General features: G+C 41.2%; 1 protein-coding gene across 1 annotated transcript; it reads left to right on the forward strand.

The window, feature by feature from the left end:
• The first annotated feature begins 1,275 nt into the window (after nucleotides 1-1,275).
• On the forward strand, nucleotides 1,276-24,875 carry sall3a (spalt-like transcription factor 3a). The gene is made up of 4 exons (XM_051132394.1): nucleotides 1,276-1,421; nucleotides 6,809-9,913; nucleotides 12,128-12,462; nucleotides 24,429-24,875. The coding sequence occupies exons 1-4, from the start codon at nucleotides 1,340-1,342 to the stop codon at nucleotides 24,858-24,860; spliced, it is 3,954 nt and encodes a 1,317-aa protein (XP_050988351.1). The 5' UTR covers nucleotides 1,276-1,339; the 3' UTR covers nucleotides 24,861-24,875.
• Nucleotides 24,876-24,981: the final 106 nt, after the last annotated feature.

Consider the following 24,981-nt stretch of genomic DNA (forward strand, 5'->3'; position numbering starts at 1 on the left):
AATGTACAGATGAGGAAAAACAGAATAAGAAAACAAATTTTAATTTAATTAATATTAAGCTCATATAAACACGATATAAACATTTGTTCTTGTTATGATTTATTATTTTTGTTATTATTATTATTATTATTATTATTATTATTATTATTGCGCTTGTCTACCACCAATTTTTTAGGCCTACTAAAAACGTGTATGCTCGTATTAATAGGTTATATATAAAGTGTCTGTTAATAATGAGATAGACTGTGCGATTTCATCAGGTCAGTTTCGTGCAGTCATGAGCATCAGAAGACGGGCTGTGGTCATGAGCATCAGAAGACGGGCTGTGGTGAATTGGTGTGTCCTGCTACATCCTAGCGGTCGCTCTCCGCAATGGGCTCAACTCAAACCTTCAGCAAATCCCTCACACACGACACAGACTCTCACACACGGACACACACCTCTCCAGCGCCATCACCGACAACTAACAAACTTCTGGCGCTACCACTTCGCTCATCTGAATGTAAACTTAATGCGACAGATACAACGGCAGTAAAAATCATCGGTTTTTATCGTGGACTTCTTTAGGCGATGCGAGCTGATTTGTAGGCCTGGAGCGAGAGTCTTTAAACGGGCTTATTAGAAGACCAAACCACTGCATATTCCTGAAACGAATGACATACGACGGATCATGCATTAAACTGATGAACTTTTCATGACTGAAACACTTTAACTTACTTTTTAAATACGCTTCGGTTTGTGCTGCCATATGCATAAAAAAATATGAAGACTTACCGTTGTAAACTTTTGTGCACCAGTTTGCCGGTATGCCGGATTTTATTTTAACACCGGAGGACTACATTTTCTTCCTGAGAGAAATAGAGAGGCGATGATTATGTTATGCGCTCATCGTATCGACTAATGGAAGAGTGGAATCTGCGAACCAGCAGAAAAGTTATTGTGAACAGGAGTAAACCGTATCACACACTTTCCTCTAACTAACTGCTGGGAATATACATTTATACCCTTTGAAGTTCAGAGTAAAATCATGCTAAAATGAACTACTGAGGAAAAGCCTACAGAGCAAAAAAAAAAAAACTGACCCTCCTCTTTTTTTCTCTCTCTCTCTGGGCGTTAGAGGTGATTTTGGGTGGATGGTGATATCTGAAGGTGAAGTAGAAAACTGCGGAGTCCGTCCCTCATTTCCATATTAGTGTGCCCACTGGAGCTCTGCCAATTCAAAGTATCATTCACTGTCATAATGATACATCCACATAACAGCAGATCATCTCCGTTATTTTGACTTTTTGAGCGGATCTCTGCTGATGTATATGAATGAGGAAGATCTAGCAGCAGAAGAATGTCCCGTCGGAAGCAAGCAAAACCGCAGCAGCTGAGATCGGACGAGGACCCTTCACTTCTGGAGCTGCTACCTGAACACGGTGAGTGTGTTTGTTGCTATCCCCTCTGTGGTGCGTTATTAAATCAGCGCAAATAACTAGCTCTTTGTAATTCTAAGGTAGTGTTTTAAAATTATTAAATTTAATGTATTTTCACATACTTTGCAAGCTTATTTTGCAGTTTACTAAAACTGTTATGCATTGTTTTGTTTTTGTTTTGTTTTTTTCTTTCTCTTTTTGTATATACTACACGTACGACTTAATACTGAAACACTTAATTTTTTTTTCTTCTGATGTTATATTTTAACATATTTAAGTGAAAGCGGAAGGTCAATATGACGTTAAGTTTACTTAGATTTTCATTAGTGTATTCCTCGATAGATCACTGGAAATATTTAGACTGTTTTTCTTAAATATGACACTTATATTAAATAACAAACAGCAAACGATGGTTTTTGGAATTTATATGAAACTTCAAATTTTAGCTAATATAACAAATAAATAATAACAAAAAATAACAAACTAATAACAAAGCTAATATTAAACAAAGCATACGAATAAATTCGCAATGCAGCGATTATTGTTCAAGTTGACAGATTCACCCAGAAGCTTAATAAAATCTTACTTAGTACTTAATTAATTAATTATTATTATTATTTTCCGTGTGTGTGTGGAGATATTTGTTTTGTACCTGATATTTTTACTTAACTCTTCACTAAATCACTGCCAACAACGACAGAAGGAAGGAAAGTTTTTAGTTTCACATACGATGGCACAAACTCTCTGAGACTGCACTCATGAATTAAAACAGTTCGGGCTTCTACATGTTTCTGTTTTCTACAAAAACAGTTTCTCAAAACAATAAGTTTATAATAATAATAATAATAATAATAATAATAATAATAGACAATCAATCAACCAATAAATCAATCAGTTAATCTCATAAAAGTAAAAGCCTTTCTCATATCTCTGTCAGTTATGCTCAGTCACAACATATTTATCATAACATTTCTTCTAGTTAATACATATCAGCTACTTTATCATATGTATTTCTAAATTATTTGTATATTACATTATATTATATTATATTATATTATATTATATTATATATTTCGTATCATTAAGTTTTAAGTTATTATTATATCATTGTTTTATATGTTCTGACTCTTTAGTAGTCACTGTATTTCTTATGTGCCGTTGATCTATGAAACTAATCAAAATGAATGTCAAAATTAAAGTACCTCATGACTAACTGTGAAGCAATAAACAAGTAATATGTCACAGCAGAAATACATATATAATGTTTATTTAAAAAAAAAAAAAACTATTAACACATACTTTAAGTACATATTTGCCATTCTTGTAACATATACATATACATATTAGAATAATCACAATAGGTCAAGAGAGAATTAACAAGAAATGAGCATGGAAAATGGACAGACAATTAAACTTGCACAATGAATCCTTACAGTACTAAGCATATTATATAGACTTGTATTTCGTTCTTTGTGTTTTTTTTTTTGTTTTGTTTTGTTTTTTTTTGGGGGGGGTGTACTGTTGATGTATGATCTGGATTCTGCTTGCATATAAAGAGCAACAGAAGTATTGATTGTTTCCCCATTACTGTAATCTAATGACACGATCAGTCATGCTGTGAGGATTTAACTATTTGGTCTGACTAAGGTCTATATGTCCAGTACACTATTATCATACTTCACATTAGCTTAGTGGAATGTTTTCCAGCAAGAATGTTTGAGTAACTTGGTCCTTTTCTTAATGAGCGCAGTGTTTCTTTAGACATATCCTCTGTTCCTCCTCTGTTCCTCTTTCCACAAGTATTTAAATGCTCATTTTGATTCTTTTTTGTTTGCCTGGCTTTTGGAGAAAAAAAAAAGAAAAAAAAATCTTTGTGTGGGAATTCAATGGTGTGGCAACAAGAAATTTCATTTCATTTGCCTGCCCCCCACCCACACCAGTCAGTCCTGACCTGACACTCTATTTGTCCCTAAGGAGAGCTGCTTTCAAGTACTATGATACTGCATGCACTTAACCTTTGGCTTTATGGCACCATCATGGGTAGCCAATAGATGTCAAGCTTTAAATGCAGTTTCTACAGATGTTCTGTTGACCTGAGGAAAGTGGCTTACATATGTCCTATGAAGTATTAATTATAATAATCTTACTGTTGTCTTTCTTTTCCAAACAACCAAAGAGCCCCTTTCAAACTCATTGGCATGCTGTCCATCTAACACAGTTTACAGCTTCACACAACAAAAAGCTTACGTAAAGAGTTTTGTTCCCCTGCTGATATTTACTATTATATTTATCTAATTTAAATAGTTTGTTTTTGAACACTTTTTCCCTATATTTTATGATTCCCAGGTCGCTGAGTATATATCACACAAAAACGTGCACTTGTTAAGTCAAGGAACTGTATTTTTTTTTTTGTAATGTAGACACGCTTGTTCAGTGATAATAAACAATATATTTGACTTTATCATAAAACATTTTTAAAGGGAGAATTTGTATTTTTGTTGTTTAGATCTTTTCAACGTAGGAAATTATCTAAATAATTATGTAATTGTTAATGTGTGGCTACATACCTGCAAACAGTGACGAAATATTATGAAATATATGTGGGTCCTTTTTGTGCTATAAGTGCAAAGCTTAGAAAAACCTTTCAATGTCTCATCCATGTTTTCTTCTGGCATTGATCTTATCATCACTGGGCACTGACTTACAATTACAAAGCTTAATATTAGAAAGTCTTTGAAGTAGTTGGCAAATGCTGTAGGTTGGCACTAGTGTACAGTAATATATATATGTGTGCACAAGTGTATGTAGAATACATTTAGCCGCTTTGGCTTAAGTGCAAAAAAAAAAAAAAAATGTTATTATTATTATTGTTGTTGTTTTTGTTGTTGTTGTTGTTGTTGTTGTTGCTGTTGTTATAAAAAGGTAGTCAATGAGTTGCATTTTAACCATTTGTGAATCTGGGAATTTGACTTGCTTTTATAAAATGTTATATATTTTATGAGAACATTTATTTTGGATTAATAAAGACTAAGAGGTGTATTTACGTTGTTCTAGGGTAAACGTACCTATTAAGCTCAACAAAACGTACACTGAGGCATTTTTAGTGCACAAGATATTAGTTTCAGTACAAGAAGTTATGTTAAAATAAAATATTAATCTCTCACAGAAAAATGTTTAATTTTATTTTAAATGACAAAAGCATTTCAATTAAGATGTATTATTAAATGCAAAAAGTCTGGCTGTGCTTAATGGGTACATTTTGGAGCCTTTAAGCACACCCCTGTTCCATTAAGCTCACATCATGTTTTATTAAAAAAAAAAATCTTGTTTATTTTAAACATCCTTTTTAAAGAATAATTGAAAAATGTTTCATTTGAAACATTAAAAAAAAAAAACATTTAATTAAACCAAAATTAAGCAACAAATTGCGTAGTGTATGATGGTTACAGACTCCGATTTTTTTAACTTTAGGCTTTGATTCCATCCAGTCGGGGGATATCAAACATGTTTGATATTTTCAGCCGATTTTAGAACACACATTGTTCTCATATGTCATGCTCATCTTTTAGCAACAATGCGCACAATTCTCTGTGAGTTTGTTGTGATCGGAATGAATTTAAAGTCTGCTAGTGTGTGATTCTTAGTTGTTTAGTGTATGAAGGCCAGTTTTCCTTTGTGACTGTTTACAAAGTCGGTAAATGTATGATACCTGGTGTTTTAAAAATCTGTTCAAATTTTTGAAGTCATATAGTGTATTCCAGCCTTTAGTCGCTTTTTTCCTAGACAGATAGGACAGGTTTCTGATGGCTCCTTCTTTGAATGGACGACATGCCTCTTTCATGTTTGGGCATAAACTATAGTTACGTCTAGGTTTTATCATCTTTAAGCTGTGAAAATAAGTTATTAATCATTTTATAAAGATTAACTTAAAGTGACAACCATCAGATAATATTTCAAGTTTATGTAAGTAAAGTATTTACATAGATGTTCAATGTGGAAGAGCTTAATTAGAGCACACTGAGCTTAATTGGAGCAGCAACAATTTGTTTTAATACATTTTATGTAATATTTATTCAAATTAACTTAAAGTGACAACCATCAGATAATATTTAAAGTTTATGTAAGTAAAGTATTTACATAGATGTTCAATGTGGAAGAGCTTAATTAGAGCACACTGAGCTTAATTGGAGCAGCAACTATTTTTTTTTAATACATTTTATGTAATATTTATTAAAATGACAAGATTTTGCTAAATAAATAATGCAGGTCATATACTAAATCCATACATATTTTAATATGAACAATTATTATTAACAATATCTATGAAATTATACTTTTTTCTTATTGATTTCATAATGAAGCTGTGTGATTTGCACCCTTTAAGCTCACCTTAAAATAATATTAAGTCTTTAAAAATAACCGGTGTAAAAACAACAGATCAGAAATAAATTGTAAATTTATAATATTATGGATTTAAAAGTGCAAGCCAGTAATGCCTGTGAAGTTATACATTACTAATAATTTACAGCCAGTGTCCTGTAGCATCAGCGCTATGTTGTTAAAACTATCTTTCGGATCTTACTGTTGTTATTCCCCACATCAAAGTTATAATATGCAGAAGTCTAAACATTAATCTCCTAATTTTACAGTAAGTAGTGAAACCTACCCAAAATAAAGGCTTAACCATCTAAAAAAATGCACATCTAAAGGACTCCTCTTTTGGTGAAAGTTTTCAGACAGCTTTCAAAATGTCCGCCAGATAGTGTGAACACATGGATAGCCAACTGACATCAATAGGATAACAGGTTACTTTTTCTTTTCATAATCTGAGCTCAAAAATGGAAGTGTGCTTAATGGGTACGTGAGCACAATAAGTAAGTTTACCCTATATCTCTTTTTAATACTAAAAGTTATAAATGCACATTCTGGTATAACAAATTATGATATAACAATATAGCATCTGGTAAAATATAACATTGTCTTTGTTAAAATATAATCTACATTATTCTGTATTTCTCATATAAAAATAAAGGGAAAATAATTATGATTAAATAATTATAGGGAAAAAAAGATTTGAAATATACAGTACAGGAATATGTCATAGTTATCTATCTATAGTTATCTATTGATGTAAAGGGGCCTTGGTTTATATGAAAACACTGGATATCAGTGACTTGCATTGAATAAATGGCAATATCCACCAATGAGTCCCAAATCATATAGACTGCACAAAGACAGTTATTAGCTGGCTATGCAGAGAAGAGTGGAATTATCAAAATTGGTGGTTGATGAAAACAGTTATAAGAAAGGGTAAAACTGACTTTGTGCAAATAATAATAATTTTAATAATATATTGTTGTATTTTTTCCCTTTCATTTTCTTCTTCTCAGTCTCAGGTGAAGGATTGGATGATTCAGACAGTGGAAATGAGAGCCGCAGTGGGAGTGAAGAGACCCATGTGTGTGAAAAGTGTTGTGCTGAGTTCTTTAAGTGGTCTGATTTCTGTGAACATCTGAAGACCTGTACCAAGAATCCACTTGTGTTAATTATCAGTGATAATGAAGTGACTTCGGACCAAGCACAGGACTACCTACCTGAGCCATCACCCATGCCCAGCTGCAGCAGTGAGCCGGCAGACAGCGATGATGCAGTAGAGGAAAGCCACATGCACGCCGATAGTGTTGAAGGAGCAGAGATGATGCTGGACCCGGATGCTGTCCTGGAGAAAGAACACGAGCCCATGGAAGTGGAACTGTCTCCTGAGAAACCCATAAATTCTGATGAACAGGTTACACTGGCAGAGCCAGACATAAGCCTACCTCAACATGAAGATCATAAGCAGTCTTCTGGGGCAGGATACACTATACCCAGCACTAATGTCACACTGGAAACACTGCATGGAACCCGTGTGGCTGTGGCTCAGTTCTCTCAGGATGCCCGGGAAGCACTAGCTGGTGAAGTGTCAACTATGGCCATCCCTATGATCCTTGACCAGCTCATGGCCTTGCAGCAACAACAGCTTCACCAACTTCAACTGATAGAGCAGATTCGGAGCCAGGTGGCGCTAATAAACAAACAGGCCTCCACACAGACAGCTGTCAACCATCAAGTAGACCACAGCATGAATGCTGCCTTAGAAGTAACCTCATCTTCCAACACACCCACAATACCTGGGCAGCTTCATCTACGTAGCTTCATTACAACCCCTGGGCATCAGCTTCCCATCAAAGGGCCCTCTAATTTAAATGGACAGGTATCAGCCTCATTATCTTCAGCTCTGGAGGTAGCCTGTGCCAGTGTTCCTCAGACAGGTGGCCAACTGGCCAGTTCTGGGATAAAAAATAATATCACAATTAATTCCTTATATCCAACAACCAGTAATGTGGTTCCTTCTCAGATGCCACCATGCTCAGCATCAATTGGCAACAGTAGCTGCACCAGTAGTAACACAGGAACTGGGGGGGAAATAAGTTGTGGTATTTCACTTTCAAAAAACACATCTAGTCCTCTAACACTGACTCATGGAAGATTGCTAACATCCCCCTCCAACCTTCCTCTTGTACCTCACAGCTCATCCAGCAGTGTTATCTTCCCTAATCCTCTAGCCAGTATTGCAGCCACAACAAATGCTCTTGATCCTCTTTCTGCCTTAATGAAGCACCGCAAAGGAAAGCCCCCAAATGTCTCTGTGTTTGACACCAAACCCAGTTCAGAAGATCCCTTCTTCAAACACAAGTGCAGATTTTGTGCCAAGGTGTTTGGGAGTGACAGTGCCCTGCAAATTCATCTTCGTTCCCATACTGGTGAAAGGCCTTTCAAATGCAACATTTGTGGTAATCGCTTCTCCACAAAAGGTAACTTGAAGGTTCATTTTCAGAGACACAAAGAAAAGTATCCTCACATCCAAATGAACCCCTATCCAGTGCCTGAGTATCTGGACAATGTTCCAACTAGCTCAGGTATACCATATGGGATGTCATTACCCCCAGAAAAACCTGTTACCACATGGCTGGACAGCAAACCTGTTTTGTCTACAATCCCAACATCAATAGCACTGCAACTCCCTCCAACAGTGCCCAGTATTATAGGAAGCTATGGGGATTCAACTAGTTTTACCCCTTTAAGTAGATCACCACCATCAAGTGAGTGTACATCTATGTCCCCTAATCACCTCATTGCTGAGACCAGTATTACACAAATTTCCAGTTCACCACAGCATAGTGTGGCGAGTGACACACCTCCAGTTCTTAAACTTGAAGCCTTTCATCTACTACCCACCTCCACCACTAAGCCTGGAGAAACCAGCATATTGACTACTTCCATACCTCAAGTGAATTCTACAACCACAGTTACAACTACAACTAGCACCAGAACAAAGATCACAGACTCAGCAAATACTCCCTCTGCTGTCTCCCATTCATCCCTACGAATGGTTTCCGGTCAGTTTAAGCCCAAGTTTCCTTTTGGTGGCCTCCTGGACTCTATGCAAACATCAGAGACCTCAAAACTACAGCAGTTGGTGGAAAATATTGATAAAAAGATGACAGATCCCAATCAATGTGTCATCTGTCATCGTGTGCTTAGTTGTCAGAGTGCTTTGAAGATGCATTATCGCATCCATACAGGAGAAAGACCCTTTAAATGTAAAATATGTGGCCGTGCTTTCACAACTAAGGGTAATTTGAAAACTCACTTTGGGGTTCACAGATCAAAGCCCCCTCTCCGGGTACAGCACTCTTGTCCCATATGCCAGAAAAAGTTTACTAATGCAGTAGTTCTGCAGCAACACATCCGTATGCATATGGGTGGACAGATTCCCAACACACCCCAGCCTGAGAGTTTTCAGGACATGGACACAGATCTGTCATTTGATGAAAAGAGCTTAGATACCATGAGCAACTATGACGATGAGCTAATTGATGAGATGGACCATTTAATAGAAGATGAAACAGGTCTTAAAGAAGGGAATGTGGACCCACACAAAAAACATTTATACACAGAGACATCTCCAAGCACTTCACCCCCAGCCTCTTTTATATCTAACATTGTTTCTTTAGAGAATGAAATGAAGCTATTTGACTCAGTTAAAACAACCAATTCCATCACCCTGAAGCCTCCAGAAAATGCGGTTGAAATTGATGGGGAAAATGAAGACATGTTTAAGAATGACTCATCTTCCACTGTAGGAGACTTGGAGAACCACAGTGTTGAGAGTCCGGCACAGTCTGAATCATCTGGCTCAATGCAGGCTCTGTCTCCAACTTACAGTCAGTCTGAGAGTCATCGCTCCAAGTCCCCTACTCAGTCAAATAACAGCAAGGATGATGCTTTGCATCTACCTTCAGTGAATGCAACAGTAAAGTCTGAACAGTCTCCTTCTCCTTCTCCTGCATCAGAAAACACAGGCGCATTAGATCTCACTGCTGCACAGCACACTAGGTCATTTGTCAAAGACGAGAATCACTTCAGTCTGCTGTTCCTGGGACAAGACAGAGGTAATCATGTATATATTTGCAGACAGATGTGCGTGGGTACACATAAGGAATAATGCATTCAGAGTTCCAACAAAACATCATGATGATGCTCGTTAAAGATAATGCAAATATTTTTTTAGGAGAACAGTCCTGAACATAGGTCAAGGTTGCCAATAGTGGCAATTCATGGTTGTAGGGTCTGTCACGATGAGTGCTGCTGTTATGATAACGGCGACTTATCTGATTGGATCCTACTTCAAGATTGTGGTTAAAGTCATTTTTACCTGTGGTTTGGTCATTAAAATGTTGTTATTTTAACAACGTAGAAGTTCTAATGGCAGATTTTACTAAATCATTTAAATGTATGAGTGTGTGCAGTTGCAGTTTATTGCATCAATTATCGCAAATTTGTATTAGCTCCCACCTCCTCATACCCACTTATAAAATAAAAACTGCACAGACAAGGTAAGACATAAGTTATATTTAATGTTGTTCACTGTGAATTTTATTTAATAGTGCATCATGCACTTTCATTAGGTATTATGTGGGTTTAGCATACAGGAATGTTATCATTGTATGTATGGCCAAAGGGAATTATTCCATACCCTAGGTTTTCGCAAAACACCGCCATTGTGTGGTTGCCTCCAAAGAGTGCATTAAAATCATTTAATGCACAGCTGGCCGTGCATTATCCCACTTATACCATGGTCATTTGCCAGCATTGACAAGTTAAAACTGTTAATGATGTCTGCAGCACAATATTTTTCGATACTTTTCGAGCTATGGCTCGTTAGATGTAGCATTCTGCCCACTTCTAATCAGACACAAAGATAAAATACTGCTGTAAGACAACAACGTTCACAAGTTTCTGTGCTCTTAAATATCTCTCTCTCTCTCTCTCTCTCTCTCTCTCTCTCGAAACTACTTGTGCAATAAACAGTTAACATTGCACATAGTGTGACCCATTAAATATAACTCAGGGGGAAAAAAATGTTAATAATATCATTGATAATAATATCATTTATTTGTTTACATATATATAAAAATAAAATTATAATATTTACTTTTTTATATGAACTTTCATCATTTTCAAACCTAAATTAGCAAACTTTTATTTTGGCAGGTAAGTAAGTATTTAATTGTTTGGGAATTGAGGATACTAATACTTCAAGTTTTGCAAGCAAAATTGTTGTCCAATCTGGCTTGATAAAAAACATAAGATGCTCAGCAGTCTGTGATTGTCGTTGTCTGACTCTCCTTTTCATGACTGGTCATACATTATCAGGCACGCCAGTCTATCACATTCAGTCAGTGTCTACGAAACCACACTGTTGTAGCACATGCAGAATGAGACCTGGCATTGTCTTTATCTAATAACCATGGACTTCCCATGAAAGATGTCATCTTGATGGCAGTATTTGTGTCTGTACAATCTCAATACATGCCTCCATTTCAATGGTACCTTCTGGAAAGTCTGAATGGTCCCTTTGGTCTTTGGTACTGAGAACTTGACGTCCATTTTTCCCAAAAACAAGCTGAAACATGAACTCGTCTGACCACAGCAGACATTTCCATCATTTTTTTTTTTTTTTGGGTTTCCATATTTTGATCTATGATGAGCTCTGTCCCAAAGAACCCCATGGCATCATTGCATAGAACTGATGTATAGCTTTCTACTAGAGTAACAGAAATTCATGTTGCATTTATTGATGCAGCTGCAGAATGTGTTAAGTGACAGCAGCTTTCCGAAGTACTCCTGAGCCCATGTGGCTATATTTAATACTGCAGCATGACGGTTTCTTATGCAAGGCCATCTTTGCCACTTCGCTTGCAAAGATTGAAATGCTCCTTTTATACCCAAACATGATATCCTCACCTATTTCTATTTCACCTGCTTACTGTGAACTCTTTTAAACTGTTCAAAACAGTTTGATTTGGTTATTCTATAACCTTTTCACTTTTTGTTTTGCCTCTGTCACAACTTTTTTGGAGTGTGTTGCAGCTATGAAAATCTAAATTTGGTTATATTTACAAAATTAAATTAAAAGTTGGCCACTGAAAACACTGGAATTTTTTTGTACTTTAGTCAGTTAAATAAAGGTTAAAGAGAATGAACAGATATCATATTCTTAATTTTACAGCATTTCATGAAACATCCCAACTTGTCTGGAATTGGGGTTGTATTATTATTATTATTAATTATTTATTTTATTATTATTATTTGTTTGTTTTTAGGTTTAAACACTCCCAGTATTATGAGCTCAGAACCAAGCACAGTCAAATTTGAGAACGGACACAGTAAACCACCAGCCATGTGTGAGGGACCCCACTTACCAGCTGGCCCCCAGGTACCTACCACAACCCCTCAGACAACAATAAGCCCCAACCTTACACCAATGCTGGCACCTCCTCCACCTCGGCGGACCCCCAAACAACATAACTGCACCTCTTGTGGGAAGAATTTTTCATCAGCCAGTGCTCTTCAGATTCATGAGCGCACTCACACAGGAGAAAAACCATTTGGCTGTTCTATCTGTGGCAGAGCCTTCACCACAAAGGGAAATCTGAAGGTATGATTAAAAAAAAATTGCCTATTTGTGTATATTAGTTTGTATTTATGCTATTGCATATACAAATATATTTGTTGTTTGCAGTGGTGGACAGTATTTTTACTTTGTTAGTGTACTTAAGTATTTTTTTTCTAGTAAGTTTCTTTATCATATTATCGTATTTTTATTTTGTATTTTTGTCACTACACACCAAAGCATAATATCATACTTTTTTCCCACTACATTTCTTAAACAAATATGTTGTTCCTGTTTTTTTGAACTGGAAAAATCGTCACCCACTCTGAGACATGATAGTGGTGTCTGATACGTGAACAAGTTGATTCTTTTCAATTAACCGGTTAAAATCGGCTCACAAACCGCACTGAACAATTAATTCACAAATTGAACTGATCGGATTGCAGCTGTTCTTAAGTCATCAACTCGCTGATTCATCTGGTCAGAGCAAGTCTCCAGTTAACAGTTCAGTGAACTCACAAGTCTGAATCAAAATTAGCTAAGAATGGGAGATCCTTAGACCTCGAGTGCGTACATGACTGATGGCGTGAAAAGTAAGTTACTAATGCTGAATTATTGTAAATGGTTGTATATGACGATATTGTAAATTAAATCATATTTATTTATTTAAGAATTTTTAGATATTTTGACTAGAAACTTTTGTTTTTGCACTGAAGTATCAGTAACCTACACTGATATTTGAATATATTTAATATTTTATTTTAAATTAATTTAATTAGATTTTCTGCACTAAACATCAAAGCCATCAACAACAATGCACTGTTAATACCCCAGTAAGCATCTCCCTCAATCAACTACCTAAGCAAAAACTTCCCATACAATAATAACAATAATAATCACGTGAAATATAAACAACTGTTTTCGATATTTGAAATTTGCCAAGCTATCACGTATTTTAACTGTGTATGTGTTTGCCTGTTCGAGTGCTGAGAAGCCAGAATCAACGTGCTCCGGAGCGCGAGCAATCGAGACGTGACGCATTGCTCTGCAGCTCTGCAGTTAAACAGAATATCTCACAAGCACTCATAAGCATTAATTTTACCTCTTTAATATGTTCTTCTAATTGTATTGTCTTCAATCACTGGAATGTTTTAATTCACAAAGCTTTAAAACACATGCAGATGATGTAGTTTCTGTATGTATTTGTCCACTGGAGTGCATTTTATTTGGCATTAAAGACGTAGGGCGAGTTAGCGTTGGAAAATTTGGTCTCAGAATAATAATAATAAATAATAATAATAATTATAATAATAATAATAATAATTTTAAATAGCATAACAATATAACTAGACAAGTAAAGATTGTGAACAAATTTTGAAGTTGGCCTGAGAATGTCTGACCTATTTGAAGTAGTTTTAAAAGTTTGCAGTTTGAAGAGTTTGAAGGGTGTTGCTATGTGGTTGCTAGGGTACTCAGGGTGGTTGCTAAGGTGTTGCTATGCCATTGCTAGGGTATTATGGGTGGTTGCTAGGGTGTTGCTATGCGGTTGCTAAGGTAACGTTTCACACCTGTAATTTAAAAAGTGATGTTAGCAAGTGCTTTTTACCCAGGGTTATGAAACCCTGCTCAATGTGAAGAACGTCAGTAACAGGAAACAAGCGTCCTGTAAACAGCAGCCTGTGAGAGAATGCGGTAGCGTAAAATCGCAGGCCCCCCTGCAAACCGCAAGTTCGAGGTGTTTACGTTGCATTATTGAAAATATTTCTGTTTTAAACCGTGCAGGTGGGCCAATGGATATCACACAAGCAACGTGCAAACTTTGCACAATAGTTATGCGTCTTAATCTTAGACTTAATCTTAGTGATTAATCTTAATCTTACTAGTGTTGGGTTCAAGTCCACTTAAGTCGAGTCCGAGTCGAGTCCGAGTCTTTAACCAATCAAGTCCAAGATGAGTCAAAGTCCAAAATGGGCCGAGTCCCAAAGAGCCGAGTCCGAGTCAAGTCCAAGTCCAAGGAAATAATACTGTTTATCAGTATCTTTACATTGTTTTAACCCAAACTCGGTCCTGGAGGGCCTGTATCCTACAGAGTTTAGCTCCAGCCCCATTCAGACACACCTGAAACAGCTAATCAAGCTCTTACTAGGCATATTAGAAATTCCCTGGCAGATGTGCTGAGGCAAGTTGGAGCTAAACCAAGGACCAGGACTGAGTTTGGGCACCGCTGTTTTTAACCTTTACAATTAGAAAAACGCAATGTCACTTGAAATGTAAGAAAAGCAAACCACTAGTGGATCTTGATTTTTGATTTCACGCCATCTCATAGTTAGTGTCCTGCTCTGCTTAGCAAACTTAAGTCATGTAAGTTATGGCTGACTCATGTATTGTGACATATTTCAGAGTGAAACAGGTTTTAGAATGTGAAAAATTATTCATCCTTATAGTAAATGTATAAATTCAAGGGTGGGGGTAAAGAAGTAGGTATCTTGGTGAATGGGACCTTAAGAACAGAAAATGCATCTCTTTTATAAGAACCTTTTGTGAAACAGAAAGGTTCTTCAGATGTTAAAGGTTCTTTATGGAACCATTCAAAAAAGGTTCTTCTATAGCATCATGAAGCACCTTTATTTTTAAGTGTGTATAAGGAATAATTGATGATGGGCCATTGAATTATTAGAAAATCATGCACACCTAAGGTGGTTTTGGACCCATAAAAACCATTGCCGCTAAGATGTTAGAAAAATTATTTTTCTTTGAAGCTAGAAACTGCCACCATGTTTAAAAAATAATAATAATTTTAATACAGCAAAAAGTAATTAACTAATGCAGGTAAAACATTCTCTAGCTTATCTGAAGACAAATAAACACTCCAAGTATTACTTACAAGCAAAAGGATAAATAAATTAATTTATTAAAAATACAAAAAAAAAAAAATCTTTTTAAAAATAGAATTTTTAGTTTTTTAAAGTTTTTTTAGGCAGGTCTATCTAAAGACTACTACAGAAATAGACTACTCATGAAGTAATAAATGTTAAAATAAAACTGCAAAATCTGCACTGTATACATTAAAGACGATTCTTTTTGAAGTTAATAAGTGATTCAGTCAAGAAAAGTGAGTGATTTTCTCTTTTTCTTTTGTTGTTTGATTAATATTTATGACGCGGTCGGCGGCTGCAGGTTTACACTGCTGTCGCTTTAAGATCTGATGCATAGATCAAATATTTTGACGCATCATTTCTCCCAACTGTTTAGGTTTACTTAAGACAAAACCGACTTAATTTACATGAAAAGTCTTCAAGACGAGCATTTGTGTAGCAATAACACAAGCTATTAAAAGCGAAAGAGAACTCGGCATTCGCACACTGACTGAGAGGCGCGTTCTGTGAGCGCGCTTTGAGTGTGTGCGCACATAAACCGTCGGCTTTCAAGTAGCCTACTGGACAAGACTTAAAAACACATGCAAATACTAAAAATCTTTTTTCGTGATAATGCATCGGGTCAGTCACATTTCCGTCAACTGTCCCTGGACTCGGATGGAGTCCGAAAGGCTTGAGTCTGAGTCAAGTTCGAGTAAAAATGCATCCGAGTCTGTGACAAGTCCGAGTTGCCTAAAAATTGTACTCGAGACCGGACTCGAGTCTGAGTACGAGTCCGAGTACCCCAACTCTAGTGAATACTATACAGAAAGTGAAAGTAAAAACACTGACACAGCTTTCTAATGCTGCATTAGTGGCACATACTCTCTTGGAGACGATGAAAGACAGTCTACTTCAACATATGCTGATAATGGTATATAACTGTGTTAAATGACTCCCTTAATATTTCTCTTGTGGCCCGTATAGTAAAAACCTTGAGAATAAATGTATTTCGCATTAAACAGGTTGTTTTTGAAAATCAGTGCATGAAATAAAAGTGCTCTTAATTTTCATTGATGATTGCAGTGCTAAATCCTCTTAATATTGCCAATATTTGATGCTTTTCACAGCATCTCTGGCTATTGTCGACAACTGATACGATGCAAGTAAGCACGGGGAGGTTATCGTGGTGCCCACCAACACAGGGGGCCCCCACGCAGTGCGTGCCCTGTGTGCCGTCCGCTACGCCACTGCCTGCTGTTCATCAGTGACAGTGGCACTGCAAATATGAAAATAAGAACATTAACCCGGGGTTTAAGAATGTACAGTGTGAAACGTCTGTTAATAATGAATGTTAATAATGAATACCCAGTTAACAGTTAACCCCAGGTATAGTATGAGCAGTGTGAAACGTGATTACAGATAACCCAGGATTCTGTTTATCCGGGGTTTAGGATGACCCAGGATTAACAACTTCAAGTGAAAAGTCCTAGAGAGAATCCAAGACATTTTACAAGAATAACATGTTAAATTAAAATGAATGAAAAGGAATGTTGCTCAGTTTAAGTGTCCAAAGAGTTATCCAACTAATAATGTAAAAAGAAGTGCCACCGTTTATAAAAGGTCCTTAAAGAACCAGTGAGTAACAGCACCAGCCATGTATCAAAAGAAGGGGTGAGGCATGTTTCCATTTTTTTTAAAGAATGAGACATCTCACTAACAAAGTAGGCTAGAGCCTTTTGAACCATCACCAAAAGGTCAGAATCGACCTTTAGATAAAAATGCTGAAAATGGCCAAAAATGGATTTGGATCAAGATCTATGTCAAAGGCTTCCTTCAGAGTTTTAAGTATTTTAGACCATTAATCAAATAATTTTGGGTATTCCCACAGCATATGAATAAGATCCGCTGGCGAGTGCTTACATGCATCACTGGCAGATAGATATATTTTAGCAAGTTTAGCATTAGTATTGTAAACACTATATTACATATTTCACTGTATCAGGCTACGTCTTGCACATATTGATGTATGAACGAGATTAAGAATACATTCCCAGTGTTCATCAGATAACTCACATTTCAAGTCCCTCTTCCAGTCCCCTCTAATCTGACTTGCAGGGCCTGGAATAATATGAATCAGGTTATAAATGACAGAATTACAATGTTTTAAGTATGGTTCAAGTTTTAAGAATTCATCCAATGGGGATTAATGTGGGTGATTTGGGAAATGTGGGAATAGTTTTAGAACAAAGTGCCTGACTTGATAGAAATGAAATAAGTGGGAGACTAAGAGTCTTAAGAGTTGTTATTCTATCCAAAGGCCATTCCTCATAGTCGGTGCAAATTTGAAGCTTCGAAGTGTAAAGATCTGAATAAAACTTGAAGAAAATGCTATTAATTTTGTATGGATCATGAAAAACCTCTCCCTGTGGTGACCTTTTTCCAGAAATCAACCTTGATGCTGCTGACGCTCTGGCTTGATGGGCCAATAATTTACCTGCCTTGTCCCCCAGTTCAAAAAAACGTTGGCTGGATTTAATCAACTGTGCTTCAGCCTTATTTGTAGTCAAAAGGTCAAATTCTGTCTGCAGACGAAGGCGATCTTTATACAGGTCTTTATTTGGATCAGTAGCATACTAACAATTTAAACTTTGTAGATCCCTTAGTATTGCCTCAAATTTAAGATTTGCCGGCCCTATTTATATCAGTAGAATAATAAATTAGCATACCAAGTCCTTGGTCTGGAACTTGTGGAAGTGAATACTCACAGATCTAGACCTCTCCCCCGGCTTCGGTTTGGCTGTGAGGGTGTGAGGGCCCCCTCCCCTGGGTATTTTGAACAGTTGGATTACACAATATAACATTAGATGATATGACTCAGTAACCTGCTATGACTCAGTAAAAAAATAAAAATAAAAATCAATTTACAAAATTACTGTTTAAACTGTTTAAACTGCTTTTTTTTATTTTATTTTTTTATAGCTATATCATTATCTGACAACAGCGTACTAATTTTGTGATGCTGCCTAATCAAAAATTGTCATAAACTGTATTAAGTATTTGTCACGGGTATGTCGTCGTGTGCGAGAATAAACAGGAGGAGAGCGGAATCCAATAATTGCAAGTTTATTAAACAATCCAAAAAGAACAGGAACCGAGGGAGAACAGCAGAGACCAGCAACCACAACGAAACACTCTGTGAAACAATACAATCACCGACAAAGACCAGGGGCACCACCAAACTTAAATACACAGAAACAGGGGAGTGGTCACAAACGAGGAAACGAGGGGAAGTACAAATAAGGGCAAGACTGAACCAAAAGAACAAACCTAAGGGGGGGAAACCTGGACTAAACCAAAACTAAACAAACCAAGGGGGGAGACAAAGACTAAACCAAACACAAGGGAAAAACACTAGGAAAAAACGAGACAAAACAGAACATAACCCTGACATTACCCCCCCCTCCTACAAGGCGCGACTCGCGCCGTAACACACACTGGGGTGGGGGGGGTGGGTGCTCTGGAGGCCGGTAGGCAGGGACACAGGAGGCACCGGATGTGGAGACGGCCTCCAGGGCGGATCAGGGAGCTCAGGGGCCCATGGCGGGTCTGAGGATTCGGGGAGCCATGGCCAAGCACACAGTCCTTGTGGCCATGGCGGGTCCAGGGGTTCGGGAAGCCATGGCCGGGTAAACAGTTCAGGAGGCCATGGCTGAACAAGGAAGTAGCCCCCCCAAAAAATTTTCTTGGGGGATTTTATGGTTCTGACAGCCCTAGGGAGCGCTGGATAAGGTGCTGGCTCAGGAGGGCGCGCTGGAAGAGGAGCGCGCGCAGACTCTGGAGGGCGCGCTGGAGGAGGAGCGCGCGCAGACTCTGGAGGGCGCGCTGGAGGAGGAGCGCGCGCAGACTCTGGAGGGCGCGCTGGAGGAGGAGCGCGCGCAGACTCTGGAGGGCGCGCTGGAGGAGGAGCGCGCGCAGACTCTGGAGGGCGCGCTGGAGGAGGAGCGCGCGCAGACTCTGGAGGGCGCGCTGGAGGGCGTGCTGGAGGAGGGGGGCGCGCAGGAGGGCGCGCTAACGGAGGAGCCGACTCAGGAGGGCGCGCTGACTCAGGAGGGCGCGCTGACTCAGGAGGGCGCGCTGACTCAGGAGGGCGCGCTGACTCAGGAGGGCGCGCTGACTCAAGTCATGTCGCAGCTGTGTTTACTGAGTCAAGTCAAGTTACGGCGACGCTTCCCGAGTCAAGTCAAGGAACGGTTACGTTCCCCGAAGCAAGTCAAGTGGCAGCTGCGACCCCTGAGTCAAGTCTAATCAAAGCTGTATCTTCTGAGTCAAGTCAAGTTCCAGGTGCGTTCCCTGAACCAAGTCAAGCTACGGCTGCTGTTCCAGTATCAAATCAAGTTAACACTGTTGCTCCTGTCTTAAGTCAAGTTACAGCTGCATTTCCTGAGTTCAGTCAAATTTCGGAGTCCAGCCAAGTTGCAACTGTGTTACCCGAGTCAAGTCACGTCACGGCTGAGTCAAGTCACGTCACGGCTGAGTCAAGTCACGTCACGTCACGTCACGGCTGAGTCAAGTCACGTCACGGCCGAGTCAAGTCAAGACACAGCTCCACTTCCTGAGTCAAGTCAAGCGGCCGAGTCAAGTCTAGACACAGCTCCACTTTCGGAGTCAAGTCAAGCGGCCGAGTCAAGTCAAGCGGCCGAGTCAAGTCAAGACACAGCTCCACTTCCGGAGTCAAGTCAAGCGGCCGAGTCAAGTCGAGCCACTGTTGCAGTTCCTGAGTCGAGTCAAGCCACAGCTGTAGTCCCAGCGTCAAGTCAAGCCGCGGCTGAATCGAGTCAAGCCACGGCTATACTTCCCGAGTCGCGCTGACTCAGGAGGGCGCGCTGGAGGAGGAGCGCGCGCAGACTCTGGAGGGCGCGCTGGAGGAGGAGCGCGCGCAGACTCTGGAGGGCGCGCTGAAGGGCGTGCTGGAGGAGGGGGGCGCGCAGGAGGGCGCGCTAACGGAGGAGCCGACTCAGGAGGGCGCGCTGACTCAGGAGGGCGCGCTGACTCAGGAGGGCGCGCTGACTCAGGAGGGCGCGCTGACTCAAGTCATGTCGCAGCTGTGTTTACTGAGTCAAGTCAAGTTACGGCGACGCTTCCCGAGTCAAGTCAAGGAACGGTTACGTTCCCCGAAGCAAGTCAAGTGGCAGCTGCGACCCCTGAGTCAAGTCTAATCAAAGCTGTATCTTCTGAGTCAAGTCAAGTTCCAGGTGCGTTCCCTGAACCAAGTCAAGCTACGGCTGCTGTTCCAGTATCAAATCAAGTTAACACTGTTGCTCCTGTCTTAAGTCAAGTTACAGCTGCATTTCCTGAGTTCAGTCAAATTTCGGAGTCCAGCCAAGTTGCAACTGTGTTACCCGAGTCAAGTCACGTCACGGCTGAGTCAAGTCACGTCACGGCTGAGTCAAGTCACGTCACGGCTGAGTCAAGTCACGTCACGGCCGAGTCAAGTCAAGACACAGCTCCACTTCCTGAGTCAAGTCAAGCGGCCGAGTCAAGTCTAGACACAGCTCCACTTTCGGAGTCAAGTCAAGCGGCCGAGTCAAGTCAAGCGGCCGAGTCAAGTCAAGCGGCCGAGTCAAGTCAAGACACAGCTCCACTTCCGGAGTCAAGTCAAGCGGCCGAGTCAAGTCGAGCCACTGTTGCAGTTCCTGAGTCGAGTCAAGCCACAGCTGTAGTCCCAGCGTCAAGTCAAGCCGCGGCTGAATCGAGTCAAGCCACGGCTATACTTCCCGAGTCGCGCTGACTCAGGAGGGCGCGCTGACTCAGGAGGGCGCGCTGACTCAGGAGGGCGCGCTGACTCAGGAGGGCGCGCTGGAGGAGGAGCCGACTCTGGAGGGCGCGCAGGAGGGCGCGCTGGAGGGGGAGCCGACTCTGGAGGGCGCGCAGGAGGACGCGCTGGAGGAGGAGCCGTCTCTGGAAGGCGCGCTGAAGAAGGAGCCGACTCTGGAGGACGCGCTGGAGGAGGAGCCGACTCTGGAGGGCGTGGAGGAGGGCGCGCTGGAGGAGGAGCCGACTCTGGAGGGCGCGCTGGAGGGTGCGCAGGAGGGCGCGCTGGAGGAGGAGCCGACTCTGGAGGGCGCGCAGGAGGGCGCGCTGGAGGAGGAGCCGACTCTGGAGGGCGCGCTAGGGCCTCCCTGGGCAGCGCGAGCAACTGCGTCACGGCCTGGGACCTGGGGAGAGCAGGGATAGAGGAGGTGAACAGAGGAAGGGGAGAAGCAGAGAGTTTATGGGTTGACGCCGCCCCCATAGGAGGCTCTACAGCCGGGGCTGACACCTCTGGGGGCATGGGCGCGGCTTCTCTGGTGGAAGAGAGTACAGTCATGGCTTGACTCGGCTCAGGAACTACAGCCATGGCTTGACTCGATTCAGCAGCTACAGCCGTGGCTTGACTTGACTCGGGAAGTATAGCCGTGGCTTGACTCGATTCAGCCGCGGCTTGACTTGACGCTGGGACTACAGCTGTGGCTTGACTCGACTCAGGAACTGCAACAGTGGCTCGACTTGACTCGGCCGCTTGACTTGACTCCGGAAGTGGAGCTGTGTCTTGACTTGACTCGGCCGCTTGACTTGACTCGGCCGCTTGACTTGACTCCGAAAGTGGAGCTGTGTCTAGACTTGACTCGGCCGCTTGACTTGACTCAGGAAGTGGAGCTGTGTCTTGACTTGACTCGGCCGTTACGTGACTTGACTCAGCCGTGACGTGACTTGACTCAGCCGTGACGTGACTTGACTCAGCCGTGACGTGACTTGACTCGGGTAACACAGTTGCAACTTGGCTGGACTCCGAAATTTGACTGAACTCAGGAAATGCAGCTGTAACTTGACTTAAGACAGGAGCAACAGTGTTAACTTGATTTGATACTGGAACAGCAGCTGTAGCTTGACTTGGTTCAGGGAACGCACCTGGAACTTGACTTGACTCAGAAGATACAGCTTTGATTAGACTTGACTCAGGGGTCGCAGCTGCCACTTGACTTGCTTCGGGGAACGTAACCGTTCCTTGACTTGACTCGGGAAGCGTCGCCGTAACTTGACTTGACTCAGTAAACACAGCTGCGACATGACTTGCCTCAGAAGACACAGCTGCAGCTTGACTTGATTCTGGAACAACAGCGGTCACTTTATTTGACACTGGAACAACAGCAGCAGCTTGACTTGACACTGGGACTATAGCTGCAACTTGACTTAACTCTGGAAGCGAAGCTGTGTCCTGCCTTGGCTCAGGAAATGGAGCTGAGTCTTGACTAAGCTCAGGAAGTGACAAAGGAGACGTGGGCTCTGGCGGCGCGGTCACTTGAGGGCGCACTAGCAAGAACGCCATCTTGGCCGGGGGCTCAGGAACGGAGGCCATCTTGGCCGGGGGCTCAGGAACGGAGGCCATCTTGGCCGGGGGCTCAGGAACGGAGGCCATCTTGGCCGGGGGCTCAGGAACGGAGGCCATCTTGGCCGGGGGCTCAGGAACGGAGGCCATCTTGGCCGGGGGCTCAGGAACGGAGGCCATCTTGGCCGGGGGCTCAGGAACGGAGGCCATCTTGCATGCAGACTCTGGCGTGGCGGCCATCTTGCGAACAGACTCTGGCGTGGCGGCCCTCTTGCGAGCAGACTCTGGCGTGGCGGCCATCTTGCGAACAGACTCTGGCGTGGCGGCGGCCATCTTGCGTGCAGACTCGGGCGTGGCGGCGGCCATCTTGCGTGCAGACTCGGGCGTGGCGGCGGCCATCTTGCGTGCAGACTCGGGCGTGGCGGCGGCCATCTTGCGTGCAGACTCGGGCGTGGCGGCGGCCATCTTGCGTGCAGACTCGGGCGTGGCGGCGGCCATTTCGTGTGCAGACTCGGGCGTGGCGGCAGCCCTTTTGCGTACAGACATTAGTGGTGAGTCTAGCACACTGGCCATCAAGGTTGGCCATGACCTCGGAGGGCTGGCCGCGATCTCCCGACTGACGATGCGAGAGGAGGAATAACGAACAGGAGAAAGCGCAGGAAGACCAGAGGGAGCGGACCGGTCGGGACGGCATGTGGAGGAAGCTGGCTGATGGTGGGCTGGAGCGGCAACGTGTTCTCTAATGGGGGAAAGATCGGAATCTTTCACATCAACGTAAAAACCGGAATGACTGAGGGTGAGGACCTGGTTGATAAATTCAGCAACCGGTTTATAGCGATCCTCATAGGGTATGGAACTGAGCAACTGGGAATTATTTAGCCCCATTAGAAAACATGTATTAATCATCGCATCGCTCCAACTCACCAGATGACAAACCTCCAAAAATTCCTCCACATATCGTTCCACCGGCCTCAATCCCCGACGAATGCCCATGATCCTCCTCTCGGCATCCATGTTGTTGTCCTTGAGGTCGGTGATTCTGTCACGGGTATGTCGTCGTGTGCGAGAATAAACAGGAGGAGAGCGGAATCCAATAATTGCAAGTTTATTAAACAATCCAAAAAGAACAGGAACCGAGGGAGAACAGCGGAGAACAGCAGAGACCAGCAACCACAACGAAACACTCTGTGAAACAATACAATCACCGACAAAGACCAGGGGCACCACCAAACTTAAATACACAGAAACAGGGGAGTGGTCACAAACGAGGAAACGAGGGGAAGTACAAATAAGGGCAAGACTGAACCAAAAGAACAAACCTAAGGGGGGGAAACCTGGACTAAACCAAAACTAAACAAACCAAGGGGGGAGACAAAGACTAAACCAAACACAAGGGAAAAACACTAGGAAAAAACGAGACAAAACAGAACATAACCCTGACAGTATTATGTAGTTTTAGTTGGTTTTAATAATGTCATAAGGTCATAATTGGGATACTATGTCCTTTTATTATTATTATTATTATTATTATTTATTTATTTATTTATTTTAAACAGATCTTTAGCAATAGATCTTTTAACAGATTTTAAGAGTTAATAACTTCAAATGAAAATTTTACAATTTTACTAAAGCAAGTGTTCAAAGCTATATGTATTTGATATACATTTATGAAACAGACTAATATTACTAAAGTATACTCATAATCACATCAAACATGCATAAATGAAAATTGTTTATTTATTGTTTGTTTGTGATGCATATGAACTGAACTAGCATTCTTATTTCAGGTCCACATGGGAACCCACATGTGGAACAATGCCCCAGCCAGGCGGGGAAGACGACTGTCAGTGGACAATCCATTGGCTCTTCTAGGTGGAGATGCCATAAAATTCAGTGAAATGTTTCAGAAGGATCTTGCAGCACGAGCAGTAAACGTAGACCCAGGCTTTTGGAATCAGTATGCCGTAGCCATTACCAATGGACTAGCAATGAAAAACAATGAGATCTCTGTCATTCAGAATGGAGGCATTCCATCCGTTCCCATTAGTCTAAGTGGTGGTGGCATTCCTGCTGTAGGAGGAATGTCAGGAGGGATGGAGAGGTCTCGTACTGGAAGCAGCCCTCCACTCACTGGACTTGAGAAGACTAACCTGGAAATGGGAACTGGACATCCCTTCTCCAGATTCAGGGAAGAGGACAATGAAATCGAGATTAATTGATGACTTACATTTAGAAAAGGATACAGAAAAATCGACTAATGAACTAATTAAAATTTGGAAAATAATACTGAATCCAGTTTGAGGTATGTATTATACTGTACAAATTAAATCTGATATGCTG

Source organism: Labeo rohita, chromosome 16, assembly GCF_022985175.1.
Source record: "Labeo rohita strain BAU-BD-2019 chromosome 16, IGBB_LRoh.1.0, whole genome shotgun sequence".
In the NCBI taxonomy this organism is placed as follows: domain Eukaryota; kingdom Metazoa; phylum Chordata; class Actinopteri; order Cypriniformes; family Cyprinidae; genus Labeo; species Labeo rohita.

Bases quoted from the DNA above. Each gene is read 5' to 3' on its own strand.
- sall3a (XM_051132394.1), top strand. From the start codon at position 1,340: ATGTCCCGTCGGAAGCAAGCAAAACCGCAGCAGCTGAGATCGGACGAG. The intron at 1,422-6,808 runs GTGAGTGTGTTT...TCTTCTTCTCAG, and splicing joins GGAGCTGCTACCTGAACACG to TCTCAGGTGAAGGATTGGAT. The intron at 12,463-24,428 runs GTATGATTAAAA...TTCTTATTTCAG, and splicing joins CCACAAAGGGAAATCTGAAG to GTCCACATGGGAACCCACAT.